General features: G+C 29.1%; 3 protein-coding genes and 2 pseudogenes across 8 annotated transcripts in view; 1 reads left to right on the forward strand and 4 right to left on the reverse strand.

Moving 5' to 3' along the window:
- LOC145190472 (uncharacterized) overlaps positions 1 to 24060 on the reverse strand; it is a 29584-nt gene extending 5524 nt beyond the window's left edge. For 2 of the 6 annotated variants that reach the window (XM_090090369.1, XM_090090372.1), the window contains exons 1-14: positions 23927 to 24060; positions 15142 to 15840; positions 14799 to 14992; positions 9804 to 14707; positions 9186 to 9683; positions 8755 to 8999; positions 8337 to 8674; positions 7986 to 8192; positions 7675 to 7800; positions 7306 to 7512; positions 6933 to 7169; positions 2942 to 3121; positions 1958 to 2326; positions 1369 to 1602 (exon numbers count right to left, since the gene is read on the reverse strand). In XM_090090369.1, coding sequence (XP_089946495.1) covers positions 1369 to 1602; positions 1958 to 2326; positions 2942 to 3121; positions 6933 to 7169; positions 7306 to 7512; positions 7675 to 7800; positions 7986 to 8192; positions 8337 to 8674; positions 8755 to 8999; positions 9186 to 9683; positions 9804 to 14707; positions 14799 to 14992; positions 15142 to 15840; positions 23927 to 23996 — 8508 coding nt within the window. In that variant the 5' untranslated portion in view covers positions 23997 to 24060. Of the gene's footprint in view, positions 1 to 1368; positions 1603 to 1957; positions 2327 to 2941; positions 3122 to 4411; positions 4475 to 6932; positions 7170 to 7305; positions 7513 to 7674; positions 7801 to 7985; positions 8193 to 8336; positions 8675 to 8754; positions 9000 to 9185; positions 9684 to 9803; positions 14708 to 14798; positions 14993 to 15141; positions 15841 to 23926 lie in introns of those variants that run through there. The other 4 variants (XM_090090370.1, XM_090090371.1, XR_016453343.1 and 1 more) reach the window with 4 other exon arrangements.
- LOC149886733 (intraflagellar transport protein 54-like) overlaps positions 1 to 25845 on the forward strand; it is a 280492-nt gene that overhangs the window by 218663 nt on the left and 35984 nt on the right. The window lies entirely within an intron of this gene.
- On the reverse strand, positions 16405 to 18504 carry LOC145190547 (TBC1 domain family member 7-like). The gene has a single exon (XM_080067432.2). The coding sequence runs from the start codon at positions 18024 to 18026 to the stop codon at positions 17109 to 17111; it is 918 nt and encodes a 305-aa protein (XP_079923558.2). The 5' UTR covers positions 18027 to 18504; the 3' UTR covers positions 16405 to 17108.
- LOC149886744 (uncharacterized) lies at positions 19425 to 20241 on the reverse strand (annotated as a pseudogene).
- LOC149886745 (uncharacterized) lies at positions 20408 to 23280 on the reverse strand (annotated as a pseudogene).

Here is a 25845-nt window from a genome sequence, read left to right on the forward strand (position 1 = left end):
ATATATATATATATATATATATATATATATATATATATATATATATATATATATTGCTGAGACCTGGACCTTTGTGAGAAATACTCCCCATATTCCAGCCAAGCCTCCACCTCCTTTGTAACCTGGGTATAACATAGAGAGATGAATACTTCTCTTATTTGTATCTTTTAACATACACCTTTTCTTTGCAATTTAGTACCTCTAAATTTGCCTCATCACTAAAAATAACATCTTCATGGCGACATATGACCTTAAGTCTTTATTGAGTAACAACTTTCTCACTGTTTCTTTCCCAATTGCAACAATCTTGAAAGAAACATTGAACTCTCTGGTTAAACTACAATTGCTTATGTAGGATTTGGTTAAACCCTGCAAAAAATGACATTTTTGTCTCTTAAAATTAACTTTGAAGGCCTACTACTAGACTTTGAAGTCCTCTGAAACACTGACTAAATTTTCTATAGGAACATTAGATTAGTTTTCTTGATCATTTAAACCAACAGTTTGCCATTTAATGCTCTCAGGAGTTCCTCTATTTATTTGAAACTTTTTTTATGCATGCACAATATTTCCCTCTTTTCTATTAATAACTAATCAATTAATTACCGATTTATTACTGGGAGTAAATTACCATTAAGTTTAAACAAATTGTAGTATTTTTTATTTATTTAGTTTATCCGATTTTTCTTTCTTCTAAAAATAATACTTTTTATTTATATCTTTATATAATATAAAGTTTTCATGAAGTATTAAAATTTTTTTTAGATAATCAATTCCAAATCTGATCTTGTAAAATTTTTGCATTGACAACTTTATCATCAAAAAACTAGATTGGTATCATTAAAAAAAATTGTCCTTGTATAAATCTTCTGACCATACTGTATATTTATATATTTAAAAGATGATTGTAACTGGAAAATTTCCAGAAAATTAGTGTTTACGAAAATGTAATGTCTCTAGGGCTAAATTCCTTACTTTATTTTAATATGAAAGTTCAACAATTTTAAAACAAAAGAATTAATCTGTCAAAAAATTTAGATTGCACACATTAACAACAAAAAACCCTTGAAGTGGTTTAAACTTTTAGCTATATTTTCCATCTAAAAAAAAATTTAACTTTAAAAGTTCATGGTTAAACTAAAGTTTATATGCAAAATTATTGTAAATAATCTAATCTAATGAAAAAATCATCCTTAGGATATAATCTTACAAAAATTATAACTGCCATAAGTCATCAAATACAACTTAATAAATTTGAGCTTACCTATACAATACCTGAATTATTCAACAATAAAAGTAGTAACTGTAAATAGTAACAAAATTTTGTATCAAAAACTTAAGTGAAATGTAAAACAAACAAATATTCACCTTTAGTAGATCTAGTTGGTCTCTTTTTCTAGCCCAAATTAAAGCTAAAACAAAAACCCCCAGCAATGTGCAAAAAGTTGCCAAAAGTGCTGGATAGTCTTTAACATTTCTTAATGCCAATATTTCATGTTTAATATCTAGTTGGTTTGGAGATACAAAGAAACTGCTACTCCCAAACCATGTAAGATGGTTGCACTGGCAATGCGTTTTAAATGAAGTAGTCAACTGTCCAACCTAACATATGAGAAAATAGCAGTTACAGGCTTTACAATCAGATTGATTATAAATCTAGTACTTCTATTTTCTTCAATTTGAGAATTAAACTGAATAATTTTTCAATAGACTTTACATAACAAAAAATACATAACTGTTAAATTTAAAGTAAGCATTCTGGCATACAAAACATGTATGTGAGAGCACTCATGGCATACAAAACATGTATGTGAGAGCACTCATGGCATCCAAACTTTAAAAAAAGATTTTGCAGTTACATGATAAAAAAAAATTCTGCATTTTACATATAAAAACTAAATAAGTTAAACTTTAACGTAAGTAAAAACTTTCTTAATCAAACTTCATCTGGTCTTACCCGACATCCTTTGTTACTCCATAGATTATTGACTGCATCCCAAAAAAGACATCCAGTAATCAAAACTTCTAAGTCAACTTGAAATACATCATCTTTTAAAACTGCTGATCGATTTTTTGACATAACTCCAATGTAATATGATGAAATGTTATCTATTGTCTTGAAGACAGTGTAATTATTTGTAGAATTGTATGAAACTATATCATCATAGTTATCTTCAGTTGGAAATTCATTTCTCTTAAATAGGAGTTGAAAAGATTGATTGTTTGGTATATTGAGCTTACATACAAATGCAACACCTATTTTGCTGGTATTGAGTTGGTATACAATGATAGTTTTGTAAAGAAACATAGAGCTATTAATAGAAATCTAAAAAAAAAAAAAAAAGAAACATTTAAGGTGAATATCTATATTTAAAGAACTAAATCTAATCATATAAGTCTGTAGATTAGAAGATCAAACAATCAATAAATTGGTAAAAAACAGACCTAAGAATGCTGAAAACCTCTTTATCAGTCAACACTAGATAGAAATTTATTGCTGTTGAAAGAGGTAGAAATTAAATTACTTAACATTTTGGAGCAAAAAATTCCAATTAAAACTGATTTGCTGAAACTGATATGCTTTGTAACTTATAACTAAATTTTTAAAACTAAATATGAATCAGAAAGTTTTGCATAGCAATCTTCACAAACATAAACATTTAATAATCTGTGTTTTGGAAGTTGAATGAACTTAAATTTTGTTTTATACTAATTTTTTATGAGACAAGTTTGCACAGATATATTTCAGTTATTTGAAAAATATTTTAAAAATAGGACAATTTTAAACTAACTTTTTAAAAAAAAAAAACTCATCTTTTTTCTTGTAGAATAAAAAGAGCTTTAAAATAACTATGTTGTTTATTAAAGAAACTAAGGAAATAATACAATCTTTAATACAACAAAACATCAATAAAATAATTCTAAGGTTAAGTGACATTACATTTGATGAAAGACCTTTTTGGGTAATAAACAAATTCACGTCATCTTTTAGTTCATTTATTAAAGAGTTGTTTTGTGAGACTGTTGGTAGATGTTTCATCATCATAAGGTTGGATACTGCAGCACTGATACCATCTGCAGAAGGATGAAAAATGAATGGATTCTTTAATAATGACAACATCTAAGAAAACAATTTTTTAGTTTAAAAAAAACATTTTGTAAATTATAAAAATGTTCAAAATAAAGTAAGGCTCAAAAACCAAATCACATAAAGAATTATAATCATACTAATCACATTAAAAATCATAACCATTTTAATCATGTTAAGAACAAAAATTAAACTCAGTATCATAACTATGATTAAAAAAATCACCCACCAATTCAAAGTTTTAGTGACATTTCTGCAGGAGGACTTAAAATTTTTGTTAAACAGGAAAACCATTACCAAATAAATAGGTAATTTTAATATCTATCATCAGACAGATACAATTTTTCTTTTTACTAACAATTGTTAGTATGTTACACAAGATTAATGCATAAGACATACATTTTTCCTTTCAATTTTAAATTTTCTCCAAATCAGCTTTAAATATATAGTAATTTCTAGCATGATGTACAATTAAAAACTATTTAGCTTAAAATTATACAATGATTTGTTTTTAATGCGAAAATCTTGAAATGTTAAATTTTCAGGTGTCTATTTAGCAACTAACAAATATTTGTAAAAATTTATTATCTTAAATCATTAATTTATTATTTTGAAACAAATGTAAATGCATTTAAGTTAAAAATTCTATTTAGATTTTGAAATAAGAGTTATCTTTACATTAACTGACTATTACTCAAACCCTTCATTCAATTTATAGTGCCTGATGCTAATCTTCACCTTAATTATGTTTAAGTTAGAATTTTTTTGTATGAATTGCAAATAGTATTTCTCGAAGTTTCTCTTTTTAACACTCTTGTAAAGGTATGTGTATACTGCAAACCCACATAATCTCCAATCAAATTTTTTTTTTACAAAGCGTAAATTTCCCACTGAAAACATCTTTTTACCCAGAGAAAAAGTTATATAACCTGATAAAGAACTAAGAATAATCTGAACCTAATTCATCTTACTTTAAGAAAGGAAAAAAACTCTAAGCACAAAACCAGAAATACAAACAGTCTAATACATACTTTTAATCTTACGAAACAATGACCCCATCTGGGCCACACTAAATGAGATAAAAAAGACTTTAACAACTGCAAAAATTAGTTTTGGCAAAGTGTAATTTTTTTTCACAAAGAAAACAAGACTAATGACAGAAACACCACAGGAATTCATGCAAACTTCAAATAAAGAAATAAAATATAAGTAAATATAAAGGTTAGTCAGTAAGCCAGTTTCTATATACATTCTTCGTATAATACAATCTGGATTAAAATATGTTAATGCAAATGTAAGAGAGCAGCAGTAGGGATTTCTTACTAGTCTTGTTATTATCAGGAACTTATTTCCAAAATTCAGCATATTCTTTTTGTTCTCTCTTTTCTATAACAACAATCACTTTTAAAATCAATTAACTTGTTGATTACCTTTGAATATATAAAATACTTATTTAGCTATTTCTTTAATAATCATTGTTTCTAAGTGCTAGGAATTTTGTAAGCTTGTAGATCTTGAAACTTCCCCTAAATTCATTTGATCATCCTTCCAAATAAGAATTATTATAAGGTTTTACTGAGAAATGCCAATAAAAATTTGTTTGGCTTTTGTTAGGGTGGATAAATTAATGACATATTTTGCTTTGTACATTATCATAACAGATAGTTTTTCTTTACAAGCAAATACCATACTTGTCATCTGCAAAATATATATATATATATATTTTTATCTCACAACCTTCATTTGAGATCACATATTACACATAAAAGCTTAAAGTTATATTTTTCAAGAAATTCATAAAAAAAGATTGACTTGGTGATTCAGTTCTTATGCTCAAGTTTAAGTCAATATAATTATTTCAGCTTTTTCATACAGCATATAATTCAGATGCACGTTGCTAAGTTTTTGTGGTAAATAATACAATGAAATTTGATACATTAATGCAGATAGAATTACTATTTTGTTCTTTTTGCTATATTTATAAAATAAAACAATTAAAGCACTTAGTTATATGTCATTAGTTTCAATTTTTACCAGTGAATGATTTAAACTTTTAACATAAAACAAATTTATGATGATTTTGTTATTACAAGTTCTTGTGATAAGGCCAATTACATTACTTTTTATTGTTGAAAATTCTTTGAAAAGGTCAGATATAGCTTTCAAAATGTACGATTACATGCACTGTCTATGTGAAAAAATGTAATCAAATTCACTATATTTGATGATCAAAACATTAGGCCAAACTAATCTGAATAACAACTGTATAACTTGTAATTGAAAAGTAAATAGGAAAAAAATTGACAAACTTCTACACAAAGATTGTGATGGGGATCTTTCCGAACAATAACTTTTAAGGAGTTTTTAATATAGGAAATTCCTGCTTTTAAAGTTAGGTGTATGTTAAACGGACATCATGTGTCAGTGACATGTTGTTCAATGTTGGTTGAGCTACCTGTTAATAGGGCAGAGAAACTAATTTTTTTTTAAAATAATAGTTTTGAATATTTTAAAATTATATTTTTCAAAAATTTTTCTGTTTAATCGACCTTTTTTAATTTAAAAAATCAAAGGTTGTTCAGTTGGTAGCTGTTTATTACTTTAATGCCTTTACTGAACAGAATGTGTGGGAACCATATCAAAGATCCAGGTTATAAAATCTCATTAATTGACTTCTGTTTTGCTGTATAATGAAAGGCTATGATATATTTTTTTAATGTAAAATATCCACAACAAAATAGCAATTTAACAAAAAAATTTTTTTTGGAGTTCAAAAAAATCCTATTTCCACTTATATTGAAGCTCTCTATATTTATCTTCTTTGGTTTTGAAGAAACTTTTGTCATCATTTTGGGTAATAAAATTAATCATTTTTTAAAAGTAATTTAGAGACCAACAAAACAAATACCAGAAATCTAGTGTTGTTTCAAACTTAGATGTGAGATTTAGTTGTGTGAATTAAACACTAGTTATAATAATTAAAATAGTTAAACTCCCCATTTGAAATGTCAAATGTATACATATGTTTAACATCTTGAACTTTTCCCATAAAAAGAGATGTTACAAAACTATACAGGAGCTGAATTAAAATAATAACTGATTAAAATTAAAAAAATAATTTTTAAAAAGTAGGTGTTTGGGCCACAATTGAAAACTTGCTAGGCTGAAGATTCAGTATAATTTGTTCAAATTCAAAAAAGTTTCCTAGGCTTTTGCATCTTTTAATATAGGCTAGGATTTTAATAAGAATACTTAGCAAAACTTACATATTAAAAGCTACATTAAAATTAATAAGAACTGCTAGCTTACCTAAAGGTGCTCATGCCTTTCAAACTAAATACTGACAGTGAAAAAGTTAGAAAAAAAAAAAACTTATTTTTCTTAGCTCAATTAACTGCCTCTTAACATTAGATCCTTGTTGTTAGGCATCTAGTTGAGTTGAGAAAAATAACCTAGTGTTTCCGCAAGAGAAAAAAAAATCTGTTGTTTTACAAAAAAAACAACAGATCATTTATACGATAACATGTCTTAAAGTATACCTTCTTATAACCTGCTCCTAATTATTAAACTTATTAGAGAGACATTTTTTGTAAGGTTTTTAAGTGTTTACGCAAAATGTTTATTTCACTCATGGGTAAATACATTACTTGTTAATGAACCATTCAAATTAAGTATGTATTTTTAGGTTAAAAAAAAAGGCTTAAACAATATTGAAAAGAAATTCTGAATTAAAAAAAATAAAAAAAATGAAAAAGCAAACTTTATTTTCAAAGAATAATACATAAATAAAAACATGAAAATGTTACAAAATAAAAACATGATAAAAATGTTTGCTTTTTTTTACCTTAAAATCAATAACAATACTTTGATTTCCAAAATCAAAAACTTGATCTGATAATAAAATTGAGCCTCCATTTAAAGTCATGATAACTTTTGGAAAAGTTAATGAGGTTTGTCTTGCAAGCTCAAATGCAATCGTTTTACTTTCAATGCGAATGGGAGGTTCACCAACAACTTTGCCTGCCAAAAAAGCAGGCACAACTTTATCAATAATTTGCAGTGCAACTTTTGTTACATTTTCCTAATGTAACAAAAATAAAATACATTAGTGAGAAATTATCAGAATGTGCCATTTAGTTTGAAAATTTTTAACTTAAAACTACTAATAGATCAAAAGCATAAGAATATAAAAATTTTAAAAAAGAAAGCTTTTTTACTAATTGATTTCCTAAAACGCTATTTTCAGAGTCAGCAGATGTTCCATTTATTGCATTATTTTTCATAACAACATTTATAAAATTTCCAGCAGCTTTTACCAAACCACTTAGTACAAACTCAACTTTTTCAGGATTAGGAGCATCATTAACAACTATACTACTTTCAAGAAAACTGTAAATTTCCTCAAATATACCAACCGTTAAGTTCTAAAAGTGCAATAATAAAAGTTTAAAATTAATAATAACTCATTAAGTATAATACTTAACTGTTAATAAAGCATAAGTAACATGAAATAAATATATAACACAAACAGTAAAAACTTATAAATAATAGCAATCATAATCATTTTACACTGAAAAAAAGCCCACCTGTGATGATATAGAAATATCTTCTGGTTTTTCAAGAAGATAAACAAGAACATCAGAAGTCTGCTTTAAATCATTGACGTTACCAATATTTACCTCAGATAAAACCTCTAGCATGCTAGCTTTAATCTACATCAAAAGATTTTTATTAAAACTAATATTTATTATTTGCAATTTAAATTACTCCAACACCTAAACTTGAAACTTTCACATGCTTGGCTCACACATAAAACTTTCCTATAAACTTCATTTGCAACAGTCCTGAAAAAGATTTAAATTGAAAAGAAAATGAATACTTAATTTTATGAGTATACCTTTTTCTGATCAGCCAGCTGGCTTGCGTTAACATTTTCAGTTAGATATAGTTCATGCAGCATTAAACAAACTGAAGTTATAAGTTGGCTTAACACTTGATTATTTCCTTTACCAGAATATGTCTCTAAAGTATTACTTTCACCAGATGTAACAATAAGCAGCCATTTTTGAACTTCTGCATTATTTGATGATGCAAAAGGATAAACCTAAGTATATTATATGAAGATAAAACAATTACAAACTATATTGTGTAACTTTCATGGGAAAATTTTTAGCATAAACATATAAAGCAAATCATGAAATATGATTTATTTGTAAAAATTACTATCTTCAAAAGCAATCAAAGATACCTGTGTTTGCAGCTCAACAGTTGTAAATGTTTGGTAAATATCTTCAACTTCAACTGTAATGTTAACAAGATAGTTGTCCTCTTTGCGGCCATGAGGTAAAATTAACTCATAACTTTCTTTAGGACCATATGAGAGCAATTGATATGCAATTACTCCATCTGTAAATGCTGTTTTGAAAAGGATTCTGTAAAAAAGAGAACCTAGAGGTGAAGTCCATTTGGAACAAGATATGTAAAAAATTGTTTCGATTGAAGTACCATTTGAGGGTTTTATATCACACTTGCCACCAGAAGGTAAACTATTGACTGAAAAGTGGTATTCAGAATGGGAAGATCGCCCTAATAAAAGGAAAGGAAAAAGTTAAAATAGTAGAAAGTTGGAATCCTGTTAATAAAACATAAATGCAAGGAAAAAATACCTGAGCCTTTAGTTACATCTAAAGCCATTTTATACATTTTCCCTCCATTTAATGAGCCAGGCTTAATTACTAAGATTGAAGAATTATATTGAGTGAGTACATCTCTTTCAAAATCAAGTGTTGGTGCTTCAGATATATCACTCCATTTATAGGAGACTATATCTTTCCAGTCACAGTTGGAACAAGAAGCAATTAATGTTAATCGTGCTGATGGATTGACTGGTTCATGACAATTTGATTGACATCTATAAATGATCAGCACTATAAAATTCTATTTTTTAGAATACCAAGTGTTAAATACGAAAGGATGAAAAATTTATATTTTATTGTTACTTTGCTAATGGTAGATGTTTAAATGATAGCTAAAAACAGTTATGTTTATAAATTTTAAACTATAGTATGGGTTTTATTAGGAAAGTGGAAAGACTTACTCAATAGTTATGATAGGAATATCCTCATCAAGCAATAGAATAACTTGTTCTGCTTCAGCAACTCTTCCTCTTTTAGTGTTTGAAACCCTCACTTTAAATGTGAATTGCACACCTTCCATTAATCTTTTTTTAGGAATCGACCAAACTGCACCAAAATGTTCTATTTGATCAACTTCATTGCCAAAGCAATTCAATGAGGCATTTTTACTCATAATTTTACAGAACCATGCAAACTCAAAACTGTAAGATCCATCAATTTCATTGGGGTCTCTTGATGCACTTGCATCTAAAATGAAAGATTTATTCCATGGTACCTGTTGAAGCGAACCACCAGCAATTGAGACTTGCAAGACATCTTCAATAATTCTGACAAAAGTTTCTGCACTGTTGCTAAGACCTGCAATATCAAGTACAACAATCACCTGGACAATATACACACCTCCAGAAAGAGTTCGCCTTTCTAAATTTAAACTAGGTTGCAACAGGTCTGCTTTCAAGCTGCAAATTTTAAAATACAATTTAATTAGAAACATACTTTTCAATTGATTAAATTAAGAAAATTACATGATATGCCATAAAATAAAGCATGCAACTTCATTAACTGAATGATAAAATTACCTAAGAGCTGGTTTCCCATTTGAGTGGACATTATTCTCCATTTCCCATGTGCTGCTTTCAAAAACCTTCCATTCAAAATAAGCCTTCTTAGTAAAAAAACAATTTATAATAACATCAGCAGGAATAAAAATGTCATTCTGGTAAAGAAATGAAAGTATTCCACTTGTTGGTTGTGCAATATTTACTATTGGCCTAGCACATTCACTCTCTGAAACTAACACTGTAATTGAGATGTTCAAACAAGAGACTTCATTCTGACTAAAAATATTTACCAAGAACAAACCACTACTTGAATAAAAATGGTTGAAAAGAAAAAAATAGATAGTATTTCCATCAATAAAGTTTTTACGATCTGTATCATTTAATAATGATAGATCAGTAAGTGCAATAAATGTTGGTTTAATGCTTGTTATTGAACTGTTAGTGTCACCAAAGCTGATAATCATTTCTGGAAAGTCAAAATCAACATAATCTGTTAGAAGCATAAAATACTTGTCATTTGAAGTAGGTGTTTTTAATGACATTGACAGATGAACTTTGGGGAAACCTTTATATAAGGCAAAAGACACATTAGAAACATTATATAACTGACTGCCTAAAAGAATCGCTAGATCTAGTCTGTATATTCCAGTTCTCCCAAGAAGTGATTCAATATTAAAAGTTGGCTGTGAAGAGTTGCCTATGCTTACTTCAGTGTTTTGATGGTCAACAATCAACCAAATGTACAAGGAGCAACCACTTGATGATCCATTGATAACTTCTATTCGCAATGGGTAATCATTACGAAGTGAAAACTTGTTGTAGCTATTGTGTGAAGTGCTGGTAAGTTTAACATCCAAATAGTTAACATTGTTAATAATAACACTGCTTTTCAAGACAATGGTGTTTAATATACCTTTAACAAAAACAGAAACTAAAAAGCAGCCAGGTTTTGAGTACTGATGTGTTGTTAAAATGACTTCCTTTTCTTTTATATCAAAAAAACTAATAGGAATCCACTCTAATCCAAAGTTATTTGCAATACTGTCATTGTAATATATTTGGATATAAACTTGAAAAGTATTTTGTAGTTCTTTCTCAAAAAGTAGACTAAAGGTTACAGATCGTTCGGGCCAGTTCAGGTTGTTTTCATGCTTCAAAGACATTTGGCCCAGCATCTCTAACACTTCGATAGAACCAAAGTATACTTTCTGTGACACTTCATTATAAGCAGTAACTGTATAGTTGAAAGTCCCAATGGTTGTATAATTGTGAAATATTTCAATATCATTAATCACTTCAGATATGAATGCTGTAAAACTATCACCAAAAGTGATATAAATAGAGACTCTAATTTCAGGTCTAATAGAGATTTTAAAAGTAACCTGAGTGCCAAAACTCCAAAACCCAAGTGTTCGTGAAGCTACATTTTCAACTGGTTTCATGATACATACATTTACAAAAGATTCCTGTTTGCTTACATAATTGAAAAGAGTTATTGAAAATAAGCTAACATCAGGTGTCTTGTAATCAGAAAGTGAGAAAATAATTGAAATGTTATTTCCAGTAATGACCACTGAGGGAGTTAGGATGGTTGAGTTAACCACAACAGAAGTATCAATATGAAGAGCCATATTTATATCATGCAAGATAAATAGTATAACAAAAGTCTCCCCATATAATACACAACTAGTAGGTTTATCAATAGTATCAATAAGGATCTCTTCTTGAACATGTGCATAAGTCCATGATACCAAATACCCATAGTTACTCAGGCACCTAATTGAAACATTATAATCTCCAACATCTGAAAATAAATAAGTATATACAAGGGGTTGTTTTATCGTTAACACCTGCTTTCCATCAAAGTTTAAATTGCATTCAATGAAATCAAATTCCATCTTAAAAATCACATGAACTTTTGTCAGATTTCCTAATACAGCTGATTCAGCAACTAATTCCAAAACATTCTGAGTATTATTCAATGTTTGAACCACAAGTATGTTATGCTTTTCCAGTTCTAGACTGCTTACTGCATTATATAATAAACAAATCAAATAATAATGATCAGATTTAACAAATGTGTGTTGCAGAACATCAGCATTGCAGGGTTTGTATTCACAAAAACTAAATGTAACAGGGTAACTTTTTAATAACAGGCCATTTTGACTAAATATATCTAGGCGCCCCATAACATTTGTACCTCCATCAATTTTGATGTTAATTTTAATTTCTTGATTAGTATATACTAAACTTTCAGGACTTATATCTATACTTCCATTAATTAAAGGGTCACTAACAAAGAAGTTACACATATAAAAAGATTTCTCATTCAAAGGATTTGATGCAGCAATTCTCAAAAAATTCTGACCTGTGTTGTTAAACTGTGCATTATATTCAGAACGGTATGGGCCTTCTGTATTCATGACAAAAAAGATAACATCAAAACTACTTACTGTGATATTTACATAACTTCCATTTGTAAAAGTAATTGAGATTAAATGATTTTCCCCAGTTTTGATGTTAGTATTTCCACAAGATACTGAAAAGTTTAATAATGGAATAATGGCTTGAATGCTAAAACTTGATGACAGCTGGCTTACTGGATTGAAAACTTTAAGTGATGCACTATATGATCCAGATTTAAAAAAGACATGCTGAACCACAGAAGAATTTATAAGGACATCATCAGTCCCGTCCCCAAAATCCCATTGATAAGTAATCTCTGTACCTTCTGTTACAAATGCTTCAAAAGTTATTTCTTTAAATACTTCAACAAAATAAAATTTCTTTAAAGACAACTCTTTTATCATATTGTAGACGTGAACATAAAAAGTCTTTTGAACTTGATTGATTTGATTAAAGGCTATGACAATACATTGGTAGATACCAGCTATTCTAAAGTTAATAAGTGATAAATGGATATCAGCAATTGTGTTTTCACCAACAGTTTCTTCAACAATATCACCAACAAATATTCCATCTAGCGCTAGTTCAAAGTTAACATTTGTGCCATATGTAGTATTTAGCCTAATTAACATGGGAGAACCAGAAACTAAATTAATAAGGTCTGATGACAACTCAATTAAGCCTGTATTGTTTGTTTGATAAAATATTTTGAGATCATAAACACTGTCTAAAACATGAACTACCAAAGTTTTATTACAAGGAACATTTGAATATTCATAGCAAATAGATTTCAAGCCATTCATAAGGACTGAAACAAAAACTTGATAATGGCCTGAAAAGTTAAATTTCCAATAAAACAATGTTTCATCTGTCTCAATTGATGAATTATTATTGTCAAAATAAAATAAGTAGGTTTTATTCAAACCACCTGTAGAAGAGATATTAAAAGCAACCTCTTGACCTGTTTTAACTATCTGCAATGATGGAAAAACATCAAAAAATTTGAGAGATTCAATCACTGTAATATTAATTGAAGTGGATGCATTAAAGTACCCATTTGTTACAAGTACACTAATACAAAGATTTCCTGTTCTATTACTATATAACAATGCAATAGAACCATTTGTATACCATAATTCAAAATCATTAGACATCCACCTATAGTTTAATCTTCCTCCTTTTTCATGCATAGAAAAAACACTAATCACAACACCATTAATACTTTTAGATCTTGATAGAATAACTATTTTGAGACCTTCAACTGGTTCATACACTTCTGCAATAAAAAATAAATTTACAACTCCACCAGTTGCAGACACTTTGCAAGTAATATTTTGTTGCCCACTGGCATTAAATCTTTCTTGAATGAAGTTTATTCCTCTATATGTATAGCTTATATTGTTATTATAAACCCACTGAAAAGTCCAATTTGAAAAATTCCAACTTTTGCTTATAAGTGTGTCAGCTTGGATATCAAAACGGTACAAATTACTGATTAACATTTCTGTAGGTCCTACTATCCAATATCCTTGTTGAACAACAATTGATGCAGTGTAAAATTCAAAAACAATTTCATATATTGCAGTAATTGTAATGTTATAGATTCCAGGATAAAGATAAACATTTGTATAGTTATTCTGAAGTTGTGCAAAAGAAAGATTTTTAAAAATATTATTTCCTAAATTCCAAGTAAAATAAAAAGGATATAGATAAGGATCAACAGAGGCTTTAAAGAGTACAGGTTGTAACTGAAAGATTGAATTGTTCATTGATGAAAAAGTAAAAGTTAGTCCAGTGATCGGAGGGTAAGCAAATATGCTTACTGTGACTGTTGATATCTTTATATTATTCACTTGTATAACAATGTTAATAAAGTATAATCCAAAATATTTAAAGTACATTTTATGACAATCTTCTACCAACAATGAAGCATTGTTTTGGAACTGAGAAACAAAATAGAATTGCTGCTCAATACCATTTACTAACTGTACAACGGAAGTATTTTTTGATGACCATACTACATCAGATAGTGCTGCATTTAGGATAGAAACACACATAGAATATTCCTTTGTAGCAATAGCATATTTTGTTTGATTATCAGTAACAATTACACTATAATAAGATTTGATTGCTACCTGTAACTGATTAGAAGACTTTGCATTCCCAAACCTGTCATGCACATAAAATGAGATATTATGGTAGCCTGCAAGTTTGAAAGCATAATCTACATAGATATAAGATAATGCAGAAGCAAATATTCTCACTTGAAATGTAACATTTTCAAATTTATAAGTGCTTGCCAATAGATTATCAGTAGAGTTTACTTTAAAAAACTCAATTGAATTGCCAACAGAATTAACAACTTGGAGAACCTGCATGTCATTCATCCATAAACCAACCACAGATTTTTTTAAAACAACTATTTTACTTTTAAGCCTAATGGTATTGAAACCTTGTAGCAAACTCAAGTTGAAACTTTGTACTAATACATAAACTTGAGAATTCAGTTGATAAATCTAAAAAACCAACACACAATATCATCATGATTGCTATTTTCATCATAACTGTCATCATCATGATGACTTTATTGTCATAGAATAAATTTACCTGCAGTTTTAATGAACTATTTTTCTTTGCAAATAACTCGATACCAATAATATAACTGTCATAATTGAAAACTGTTTGAGGAATTAAAAATGTGCCATTCATTGATAAAACTGGAGGAACTGCAATCAAATTGGTAAATACATTTGTAGGGCACTCATAGAAACAAGGAACACTTTGTGTAAAAATTTGAGACGCTGGAGTTGTACATCACAATAAAAATAAAAGAAAATTTTGAGGTGTTTTTAGCATTTTTATAGGTTGTAGAACATTAATTAAAGATAATATCAAATACAAAACAGAAATGAATATAAGTGAGTAAATCCGAACAAAGAACTTAACTTACAAGAAACATTATAAACAACTTTCTGATCCTCATTAAAATCCCATTCAAAAACCATACCTACTCCACTTTCTACTTTGGCCAAGCAATAAAACAATTGTGTGTAATTTTCATTGAGAAATAATAACTTGTAGCTACATGAATCTAAGCTAACTTCTCCCAAAGGAACTTGAACATCGACTAACTTGGTGATGGTAAAGTTAGCAAACTTGGAACTATTAACTGAAATTTTAACACTGTATTGACCAGGAAATGTAAACACATGACTTGAATAAGTACTTCCCTGAATAACAGAAAAGTTATCACCATAGTCATATTTGAAGGTAGAGCCAGCAGAATCAGCTAGTAGCACCAAAGATAATTCTTCAAAAATATAGACAGACCTTTGAGGCAAAATTTGAAGAAAGTTCTCAGTGAAATTACTAACAAACCACTTGGAAATGTTAAATACAATTGAGTAATCTTTATTGTAACAGAGTGAAGAATATGTATGTGAAGCAACTACAACTGTATTTTTGTCACAAGAAACATCAAGGCAAGTGAAGTTAGTGTATAACAAACTGTCAACAAAAGTCCAATTAAAATTCTCCACACAAAAACAAGCATCATTGTAAGTAAGACATGCATAATTGCATTTAAGATTTAGTGTTAATGGATTATATTCAGCAACTTCGTTTTGGTAGCACACTAAATATGATAAATCTGAAAACGGAAACATAACTAATAAATAAAAATAACAACTGTCTACAAAAATAAATCCTTAAGCATATAAAACTTATATCTGTTTTTTGAATTACAAAATACATAAATTTATTTACATAAATAAAATATATATGATTATAAATAAATATATAAAAACATTTCATGCATTATAACAACAGCATACAAAATGTCAAATTAACTAATATGCCTATTTGTAAAATATTACATTAACAGACATGTACATGTATCTGCATAAGAAAAGAATCTATATTGGCACCAAAACAAATCATTTCCTGCAAAGAGATAAAAACCATACTTAATTTTCAAGGAAGTATGAAAAATTAAAGTTTATAATGCTATACTGAATGGAACTATATGAAAATTTGATTTAAAGTGAACATACCATTCAATGATGAGCAAATATTTCGTGTCTTAAAAGAAAGTGGAAATCACTTGTTATAAAGATAAAAAAAACCTTTAAAATAGCTTTCCAAAAGATTATGTTTTTGCATTGGCTCATATAGCACATTAAGACAGTAAAGAAAATTAGAGTGGGTCTTTTATTTTTTGTTTTCAACTGTGGTTGTTGGAATAATATAATTGAAAAATAATTGAATCTACATCAATCCAATTAAAACTTTATTTAAAAAGTCATATAAAAACACACTAACTTTACTTAAGTATTTTTTTCTTTTTTAAATTTAATCAAACAGACCAAAAAGTTGTTTTATCAGTAAATCTTCACTAATACTTATTTTATCCAAACAAATAATAATTTTGAAATACTTATTTGGAATTTTATAATATATGGGTTGTAAGTATTTGTTTGGCTGAAAAAGTTGTCAAAAACTTCTTATATATTATTATATGTATACTTATATGTGATTACAACTAACACTTGGTATTAGATTTGTCTTATCATTTAACATATTATGGCAAATAGTAAAAGTTCTATCAAACCGCCAATAAAACAGTTTTTAAAAAATTGAAAGCTATTTAAAGAAGGGGATTTGCTATAAGAACATACTCAAAGAATGGCATTTGTTAAAATAAAAAAAATGGGACATGGCAGGTTTAGGGTGAGTCACGAAACCCCAAACCTTCCCCATGAATATCTTTAAATATCAATTCAGGTCTTGAACCATGACAGAGGATGGTAATTCCACTTTTAAAATCTTATACTATACTATTCTGTGGAAATTAAACACTAGTGAAAAAAAATTGTATTTATGGCAATTTTGGTTTTAATGCTAAAGAATTTCAAAACTTTAGGAATAAAATCCTAATTCAACAGTTAACGCTTTTCGATGTTGTTCCCATAGTTCAATTGTTTTGTCAATTACAGTTTGACCACACTGTTGAGACAAGCTAGCACTGACTAGTTTTAATGCAGCTTCACATGTAAGCTCTTTTAATTGGATAGAATTAGTCAATAACAATGAAACACAAACAAATACTAGAATATGACAGGAGCCAGCTATTAACTTATCCCAGATTTTCCCTAGATACTCAAATGATTCTGTAAACACAGATGAAAAGTATGTTTGAAACCATTTGTCATAAGGCAACATTTTAAAAAGTTGAATTTCTGATAAGTGTTGGAACAAACGTTGATCTTCAATCTGGAGATAGTGCATCACATAATGTGGAAGTTTTGAAAATACTGTAGCAAAGTTCTCTTGTGCAAGAAACATTTGTTTAGTTATCCAGAATGTATCAAACTCATTTTGGGTTGTTTTAAAGATAACTTCACTAATTGATTCTAAAATGTAGACTTTGGGCCCATCATGTTTAACATGTGTGTTATGCAGCACACTTAGAATCCCATGCTCAAGTAAGTAAGCTAAAACAACAGTTTTATGTGACTGAGACTCAGGTGAAATCATTCTCATTGTAATCAATGCTTTTTTCAGATCTTCATAATGCTCAGTTCTATGAGCTTTAACAAAATCCATAGATTCTTTATATACTGGAATTATTCCAAGTAAAACTTTCCAAACATCAATTCTATGAAGAGATGGCAGTGAAAATTGCTGAGTAAACTTTTTTATTTTATCAATATCTAATGGGTCTTCTTTTAAAAGATGTTCTAATGCTTTCATTTGATCAACATTTCGCAAACCAAGCTGTTCATAATATAGCATTCGAAAATTACGAGAATCTGACAGAGTATCTTTGCTTGCCATTACTAATAAACTTATGTTAATATTTACTAGATTATAAAAAAGCTTAAATACAAAGAAAATAAGTTACAAAAAGAATTAGAAAACCCTTAAAGTACTTATAAAGTTTATTTAACTTTTTCTTTCACTTCAATTACAAATGGAATTTTCCTTATAAAAAAAGACTATTTATGACAACCATAACAAAACTGTGGTTATAACTTTTTTCAGTTAATATTTGTTTTAAGTATAATATTTTGGTAAGTACGGACGTTTAGTAAACAGAGCGATTAATAACAGCAAGTTATTTAGTTGTCTTGTTTTCAAAACCTGGGTTTTTTTAATTTTATCAAGATGTGAAAAAAGAGAATAAATTTGTAAATCAAGTTTGTAAGTTTTTTTTATTCAAAATGCCATCAGGAGCTGATAAGAGTTTTGTTAAGAACCGGGATTTTTTGCAAGGTTATCAAATGGTTAATTCTTCAAATAATCCTTCTTTGACACTGTTGCTTTTTGTTTAAAAAAGGCATGAATTAGTTATTAACCAATTTTGCAAAAAAGGTATAGCAAATTGTTAGTTCACGACACACCGTCAGAAAGGTTAACAAACGGCAAAAATGATATAAACATTAAATTTAAAAGTGTGATGCATCAATTTTAGTATTTTTGGATCAGAAAATTTAAACTTATTTATTAGAAATAAATTTTACGCGTACCCAAGATGCGTGTTAAGCGCGCGTACGCATTTCAGTGCCATTTATGTGTGAAAGTAATGATTTAAATAAAAAATTTGGATTCCTCGATCCCAAATATCATGTAGTACCGCGTGTAAAATTTATACCACGTATTTTTTAAATAAACTTTACGTGTACCTTAAGCGCGCACTGCACACGCGTATGTGTGTCAGGTTCTTTTGCGCGCACAAAGATTGGTTTAAATAAAAAAAAATTGTGTTCCTCAAACACATATAGTTATTAAAATATCTTTGATTTTTAAAAAAACTTTTACAAATATTTTAAAAAAACTTGCATTTAAAAAACCAAAATGCGGTTTTATTTTCGAAGTGTCTTCGTAAAGCGCAATGCGCTCTACATAGCCATAAGCTGCTCAGAGCGCAATATTGTACACGCATGCGCAATTATTTTATTATAACAGTGCGATTTATATTTCACAATAAAGCTGGTTAGATAGGCGGTTAGGTTAGGGATAGGGATAGGGATGGGGTTAACATTAACAAGATTTTTTTTTTTTTTAAAAAAATTTAGCGCATGCGTACAAAGTATTGCGCTCCCAGTAGCATATGGCTGCATAGAGCGCATTGCGCTTTAAGTAGCAACGGCCTTTTATTTTAGCTTACTTTTCTATAACCAAAAGAAAAAAAAAGAAAAAACTAGTATTAGCAAAGACAGCTTTAAATTTTTGTTAGGTCATTATTAAAGACAAAACTTCAGGGGGAAGTGATTTTCCATTTTCGGATTTATGTTTTTTGAAACTAATGTTAAATATTACAGGATCACTTCTGATCAAGAGGTAATGGAACTGGTTCATTATAATATTCTTTCTAGATATCTTAGCTGTATGGTTCAATCTAACTCTGCGAATTTCCTTATTCAGAGCCTCTTATGACTCCTCAGAGTAAAAACTGATAGGCAGTTCTAATGCCTCACATATCTGCATCCCATGTTTCAAGAGCTTATGAACAGTTGGAGGAATCATATACTAAGAATACTTTTCTAATGTAAGAGCAGTAATTTCATAACAATACTGACCAAACCTTTCAGAGTTCAACTCTTATTAGGATTGTCCTCAACCTGATAATTATATTTACCACTACTCCTATAATATCAGCAAATATCTCAGCATTTTCAAACGCCCTTCTGGCAGTGTTCCCATCATTAGTGTTACCAAAACCGTGTTTGGGCATTTCAACTATAATACTTAGCTCCTCTCTAAACCTTTGTTGAATATACTTCTTTCTATTTTTTACTGACGCTTTTTCAGAAAAGGATTAGGCAAAGTTTGTTTAAATTTCAATCTTGTATCCCAAATGTAAAATATACTCAAAAGATCTGAGCCAGCAATGCAGAGAAGAAAGCCCCAAAGATAAAGCCTTTTGATTGACTGGTTTAGACCTGATCGATACTGGATTATTAAATTCATTTAGCTTAGCTCCACAAGTATTACATGATCGGGAGGATAAAGTGTTTGTGAGAGCATTGCCCACTTTACCATCAAACATTGTTAAATCTAGTTTGAATTTAAAAGTGATGGTTGCATCAGGTTTGCCTTCTGCTACTTCTATCTTTACCTCATACTCGACCAATCTATTCATTTCACCTCTAAGATGTTTATATTCATTTCTGATCAACTCTTTCGTTTCCTTTTGATATTGGAGATGTAGGGGTCTACCAAAAATGTGTACTAGAAAGCTTCTTACTCAACCATACCGTTTCCTTCATGATGGTTAATTCAATTGGAACAATAACTGTCTGAATAAGACTTTGCTTGTTAACTTAGGCCTAGCAAATATTTGTATCAGTATATTTTTTTTTATACACACACATTGGCTGGAGGCACCATCAAAACCCTCTTTATAGTGAAGTAGACCTTCAAACTTTCCTCCACTCTCAGCGAATATTCTTATTGAGTCTTTGCATTCAGTAAAAGTTAGTATCCTTGTCAAAGTATGGTTAAACATATTCTGTAGAGGAGTTGAAGCAGATGTTTCTATCACAACTGCACCCTCAGGGTAACATTTCTGTTTTTCATTCTTAATTTCATGAAGTGAAAGATAAACATCTGCATTCTGCGTTATGGATGAATTTCTGATTATTTGATACTGTTCATCAGAAAGATCACACTGAATTTTTAAGTTCAAGGCCTATTCAATCTTCATTTTTATCGGAAAACTAACTTCCGTGCTTTTAACTTTGCCAGGATTTATAGCGTTTTTCATGACAACAACAAACTCTTTCTTAGTTAGATCTTCGAAGGCTTTTCTTATTGAAGCTTATGCCAATGCTTCATCAGGATGTTCAGCCAACTTGGAACCTTGAACAAGATAATATTTAATATTTAAGTGAGTAAATTACTTTTTGAATTGGTTTGAATTCAACTGATTTATTACTACCTTAGATCTTTTGCTTCTCTCGCTTAGATCTTCCCAGATCTTGTTCTTTCTACCTGAACCTGCTGCAGCGTCTTTTCTGTTAACTGTTATTTCTTTATCCAACCAGGTTTGCTCATATTCCAGAAATCTAGAGAAGGTTCTTGAATGTTTTAGTAATTTAGATTTGAATTTACATTTACATTTTGATAGAGTTTTCTTGAGATTTATCATTTCAGGTTCATCATGATGAATGTAAGTAATGAACTATTATTCGTTTGTAAAGGTTTAATTCAGGAAGTAGACCGTCAAATTATGCAAATTTTGGTTTTTGAGGTTTGAATATTAAAATGATGTGTTTGAGCATGTTTTCGAATGTTGATTTTTGAGTTGTGACAAATTACTTCTGTAATTCTAATGTAGTGTGAAAAATGTGCGAAAAATAGTTAGTACGAAATTTTACATTCGACTTTTTTAAAAGGTTGCATATTGAATTGGGGCAACTGATTTTTTTTCTGCTTTCATATATATCTATTAATGGGAAAATGTTAAAACTACCATGGAATCTTGTGGAATTTTTTTAGTTTTTCAACCGAACTCATGATTAAAGAAACAAAAAATTATTATGGGGGACTTTTTTTTTTTATCTTAGGATTGATATCTAAAACAAAAATGCAGTGTCAAAAACATTGTTTATAGTTACCAAATATCTTAAATGTATGCCATCAAATTAAATTTTGAACTATTTTTAACCATATCAACCTTAAAAGAGTGACACTAGCGTTTTGTGCGCGAGCTTCGCAATAAAAAATAAATGCGTCTAAGGGCCTGTTTATATGGAAAGCGGGCTGGCTCGGCAAATGAGCCAGCCCGTTTGCGGAGATATCGACGTCATCAATATTTTAATTTAATTTTATTTTGCGTTTATATGAATAAACGAGCTGGCCCGGATAGCGATTCGGGCTAGTTTTTTTCCATATTATTTTTTTTTAGATAATTATTACTTGTTCATTTGAATTTTTTCCCTTCATTAAAACTTTTGTGGAACAAGACTTTAATCGCAAAAACGTTTTTGCAATTAAAGTGCACTGTGTTTTTTCTGTTTCACATAACATTTTATTATTCAACAATATCCATTTATTGAAGACAGTTCAGCTGTTAAAAAAAAATGAATTTCACAGAGAAGAACATGGTCAAATTAATTTCTTCGATTGCTCAAGACTCTAGAAATTCCAGAGGAAAAGTATGAAGCCAATAAAATTGCTTCAAGCAAACACTGCATTATTTTATCAAAATGTTCAGTTATGATAAACCTTAAATATTTCTTTATTATTTCTTTATTTATTCTTTATCATTTCGTTTGTTGAAAAAAACACAAATAACTTAATTCATTTACAATTATTTTTTCAGAATTATTTAATTTAATAGCTGTTGATTTTTGGGTTTAAAATGCTTTTAAATTTGTACTTGAAGCTAAATTAGACTAATGATTTAAGGACTTAGGATTAATTCGCTTATTTTATGCTTTCTGACCAGAGTGTGGTGATTGTTTTAAGATAATAGATACATGTTCTGACTTTATCATTCTTTATTATGCACAAACTACAAACTTAATTTGTTTGTATCGGTGCTCAAAGTTAGGCGGGCTAGGGAGGGATTCCATCCCAGTACATTTTCAAAACTACAAAGCATTCCATCACCTTTTTTAGTGTTTGAAGAGTGGCAGGATGTGTTTGGAATGTCATCTGAACTTTTTTTTAAAAATCCAAACATTCTTGAGCAGTTAAAATATCTACCTTTTTTAAACAACTAAAATGTAAAAAAACAAGCTCACACTAAATGCACAATTTATGCTTAAAAAGTGCTATGTCTTAGTTTCTGTTTTTTTTTTATACTCAAAAGATAGAAAATAAGGCTTTAGGAGAACACATACAAATGAATGTAATCTCAAACTAGATCTTTCAACGGCATTTTAGCAAAAGTACGATATTGCGTTAACTTTGTAACGTGACTATCTATATGCCATTCAATTTTCGGTTTACATTTGCAATATGCATGTCAAGTTTGGGGATAATCTAAAACCATCTGTCTTTGTAAATCATTTCATTTCAAAGTAGAGCAATACAAATAATTCATTTCTCCCCAAGTAATTACTTTAGTGACATCATGCATCTTATATCCAGTTCTTAAATTTGTCTGAGATCAACAACACGGTCTCACTCATTCCATATCTCATTATCTTTTATTTATCCTTTTTAAGTGATTTATTAGTGAACCTATATTTGAAATGAGGTGTGTTTTTGTAAAATACTTATCAACACGAAGTATATTGATATTGATTGATTGAGTACATCAGTGCAAGAGCTTCAAGAATCCGCTGCCAGTGGTGACTGAAGCAAAATTCCGAAAGATCTTCTCTATCTGAATGCTGATATAAATACCTTAACTGTATTATCAGCTCAAGGTGAGCGGTCATTTTCTACAATAAATGTTACCATCATTTCTGTACAAAACTTACTGGTGAAAGTGACATCTAGATTAGTACTTGTATTATTATTAGTCCCACCAACACATACACACTATACAGTGAGGGCGCATTTCAAACATAGGCAGGATGGTAAAGAAAATATACTGAACCACCCGACTAATTTTTTTTCCACTTCGATCACTGACATTTGTAAAAGAAACGTGAGCATTAAGCTACCTAAACAACTTTTGATATATCTATAGGTATGAAAGGAATATCTATAGATAATAATAGCGTGTCCATTAAACCTAATGATATAAAAAAAGAGTCTTAAAACAATTAAGCTCTAACCTGATGCACAACTTATTAATTGAAGGAGTAAACGAAGCAGAAAAATTCTTTTCTGTAGGTAGTATCTCATAGCAAAAATTTAGCTAAAAAGTTTTTTTAATCAGTTCATTCGAAAATTCTATTTTACTTTTTCTGATTTTAACAAAAGGTAAATTAGCGCATAAGTTATTCGAATTCGAACAGTTCGTTCCAAGTTGTTTAATTCGCTATTTCAAGCTTCTTAAAACGATTTCCTTTGCTTAATGTTTTAAAGTGTTAAATAATGGGTTATTTTAAAAGATTTGATAAAAAGAAAAAAAAAATGGATAAAGCTTTGATTTTTACAATACGTCCGATGTATAGAATAAGATAATAAATTAAATAAATTCACATGCGTAGAAAATGAATTCATCTAACTGTAAATAGTTTAAATTGGCAGTGCAATTAACATCGACAAAATTTGCCGTTGTTAGAGGTTCGAAGATTCCGAGCGAAGGTCACTCAAAAAGAGCTAACATCAGGAACCCCCAGTTTTAATTGGAAACTGTTCTTGATGTCTGTTAAAAATCACTAAAAAAAATTTAACAACTGCAACTGAGTATTTATTCTATCTTTGTTTGGAGAACTTTCGGGTTCTGAGGAAAAAAAGGAAAATTTAGAGTATATTTATTCTAAGATAGTATAACATGAAGCTCATATTTCATAGCTAAAATGAGTTTTTAACTTTTTCAAATAAAATCATGTTTCAATACCTTTAAGGTGGTAAAAATCGAAAGAAAAAAATTTTTCTTTGAATTTTGTTATTTTAAACATTGAAGTACAAATTCCATATTATATTTTTACTATTAATGTGCTTTAAAAGTAAAAAAAAAATACAATTATTGTGGTTAATGTAATTTCTTACTACTTAGCAACTCCATAGCAACTTTTTATACAAAAAAACTTAAAATTTTTTTTTTTTTTAGAACGTGATTTTTAAGGCTTTCAAATTTAAATGTTTTACTTACGAAAACATAAATATCTTCAGTTTTATTAAAGCTTTTGTCTTCAAATTTTCACAGTATGTTTTTTAATAAATCTATGAGGGTTGGAACTAGAATTAAAAAGATTAAAGAATCAATAGTTGGTTTGAATATAGTTTGTCAGACCAACACAGGCATTAAATCATTATCTGTACTAGGGTTTCTCCTTTCCCGTAAATTTAGTATCCCGGGATTCCCGATGTGTAACTTATATATCCCTGGATTTCCCAGGATTTCCCGGCATAATTTGTAATATAGTAACAAGCGGTTTCTGACACAAATTTATCTTAGCACAATAATCTATATTACTATTTAAAATAAAATATTGGTTTAAAAAATATAAACAACCAATTGATTTGTCACTTAATCGTGAACGAATTTTTCCCATAAAAAGACCCGCGGCAGAAAAACCTCTTTCTGATTCAATTGATGTCGGCTTCATGATCATTGGTGTCGAGTATATTCTTTCTAAGCTTTTGCTACGCTTTCCAGTTACCTCAAAAAGTTTGATTTCTTTTGTGAGGTTTTTTAAATTGCTAATGTCTTCTAGAGCTGCTTTTTCTACTTGTTTGACACTACAAATAGTCGCATCCAATTTTTGTTCAAGTGTCAAAATACTTTTGCCAAATAAATTTGGAGCGACAGGTTGAGATATTGACAGGTCAGAAACTATGCTTTTATTATCATGACTCACTTCAACTGTTTCATTATTTGATGAACTAGTGCTAGCATCCTCTATGCATGTTTGGACGGTAAGAGTAGTTTGGTGTTGATATTTGATTCCTGACTGATTCTGTACGTTTAATGCTACCATTTTGGATTTAACCAACGTTTGAAAAAAATTTTAGTTTGTGCTCTAAAGGAACTCTTTCGCAACCATATAGCAAAATATGGTGTATTTGGTGCAAGTTTTACTCC

This window comes from Hydra viridissima, unplaced genomic scaffold, assembly GCF_058129835.1.
Source record: "Hydra viridissima isolate aposymbiotic clone 2 unplaced genomic scaffold, HvirCarnegie_v1 scaffold_6, whole genome shotgun sequence".
NCBI classification, from domain to species: domain Eukaryota; kingdom Metazoa; phylum Cnidaria; class Hydrozoa; order Anthoathecata; family Hydridae; genus Hydra; species Hydra viridissima.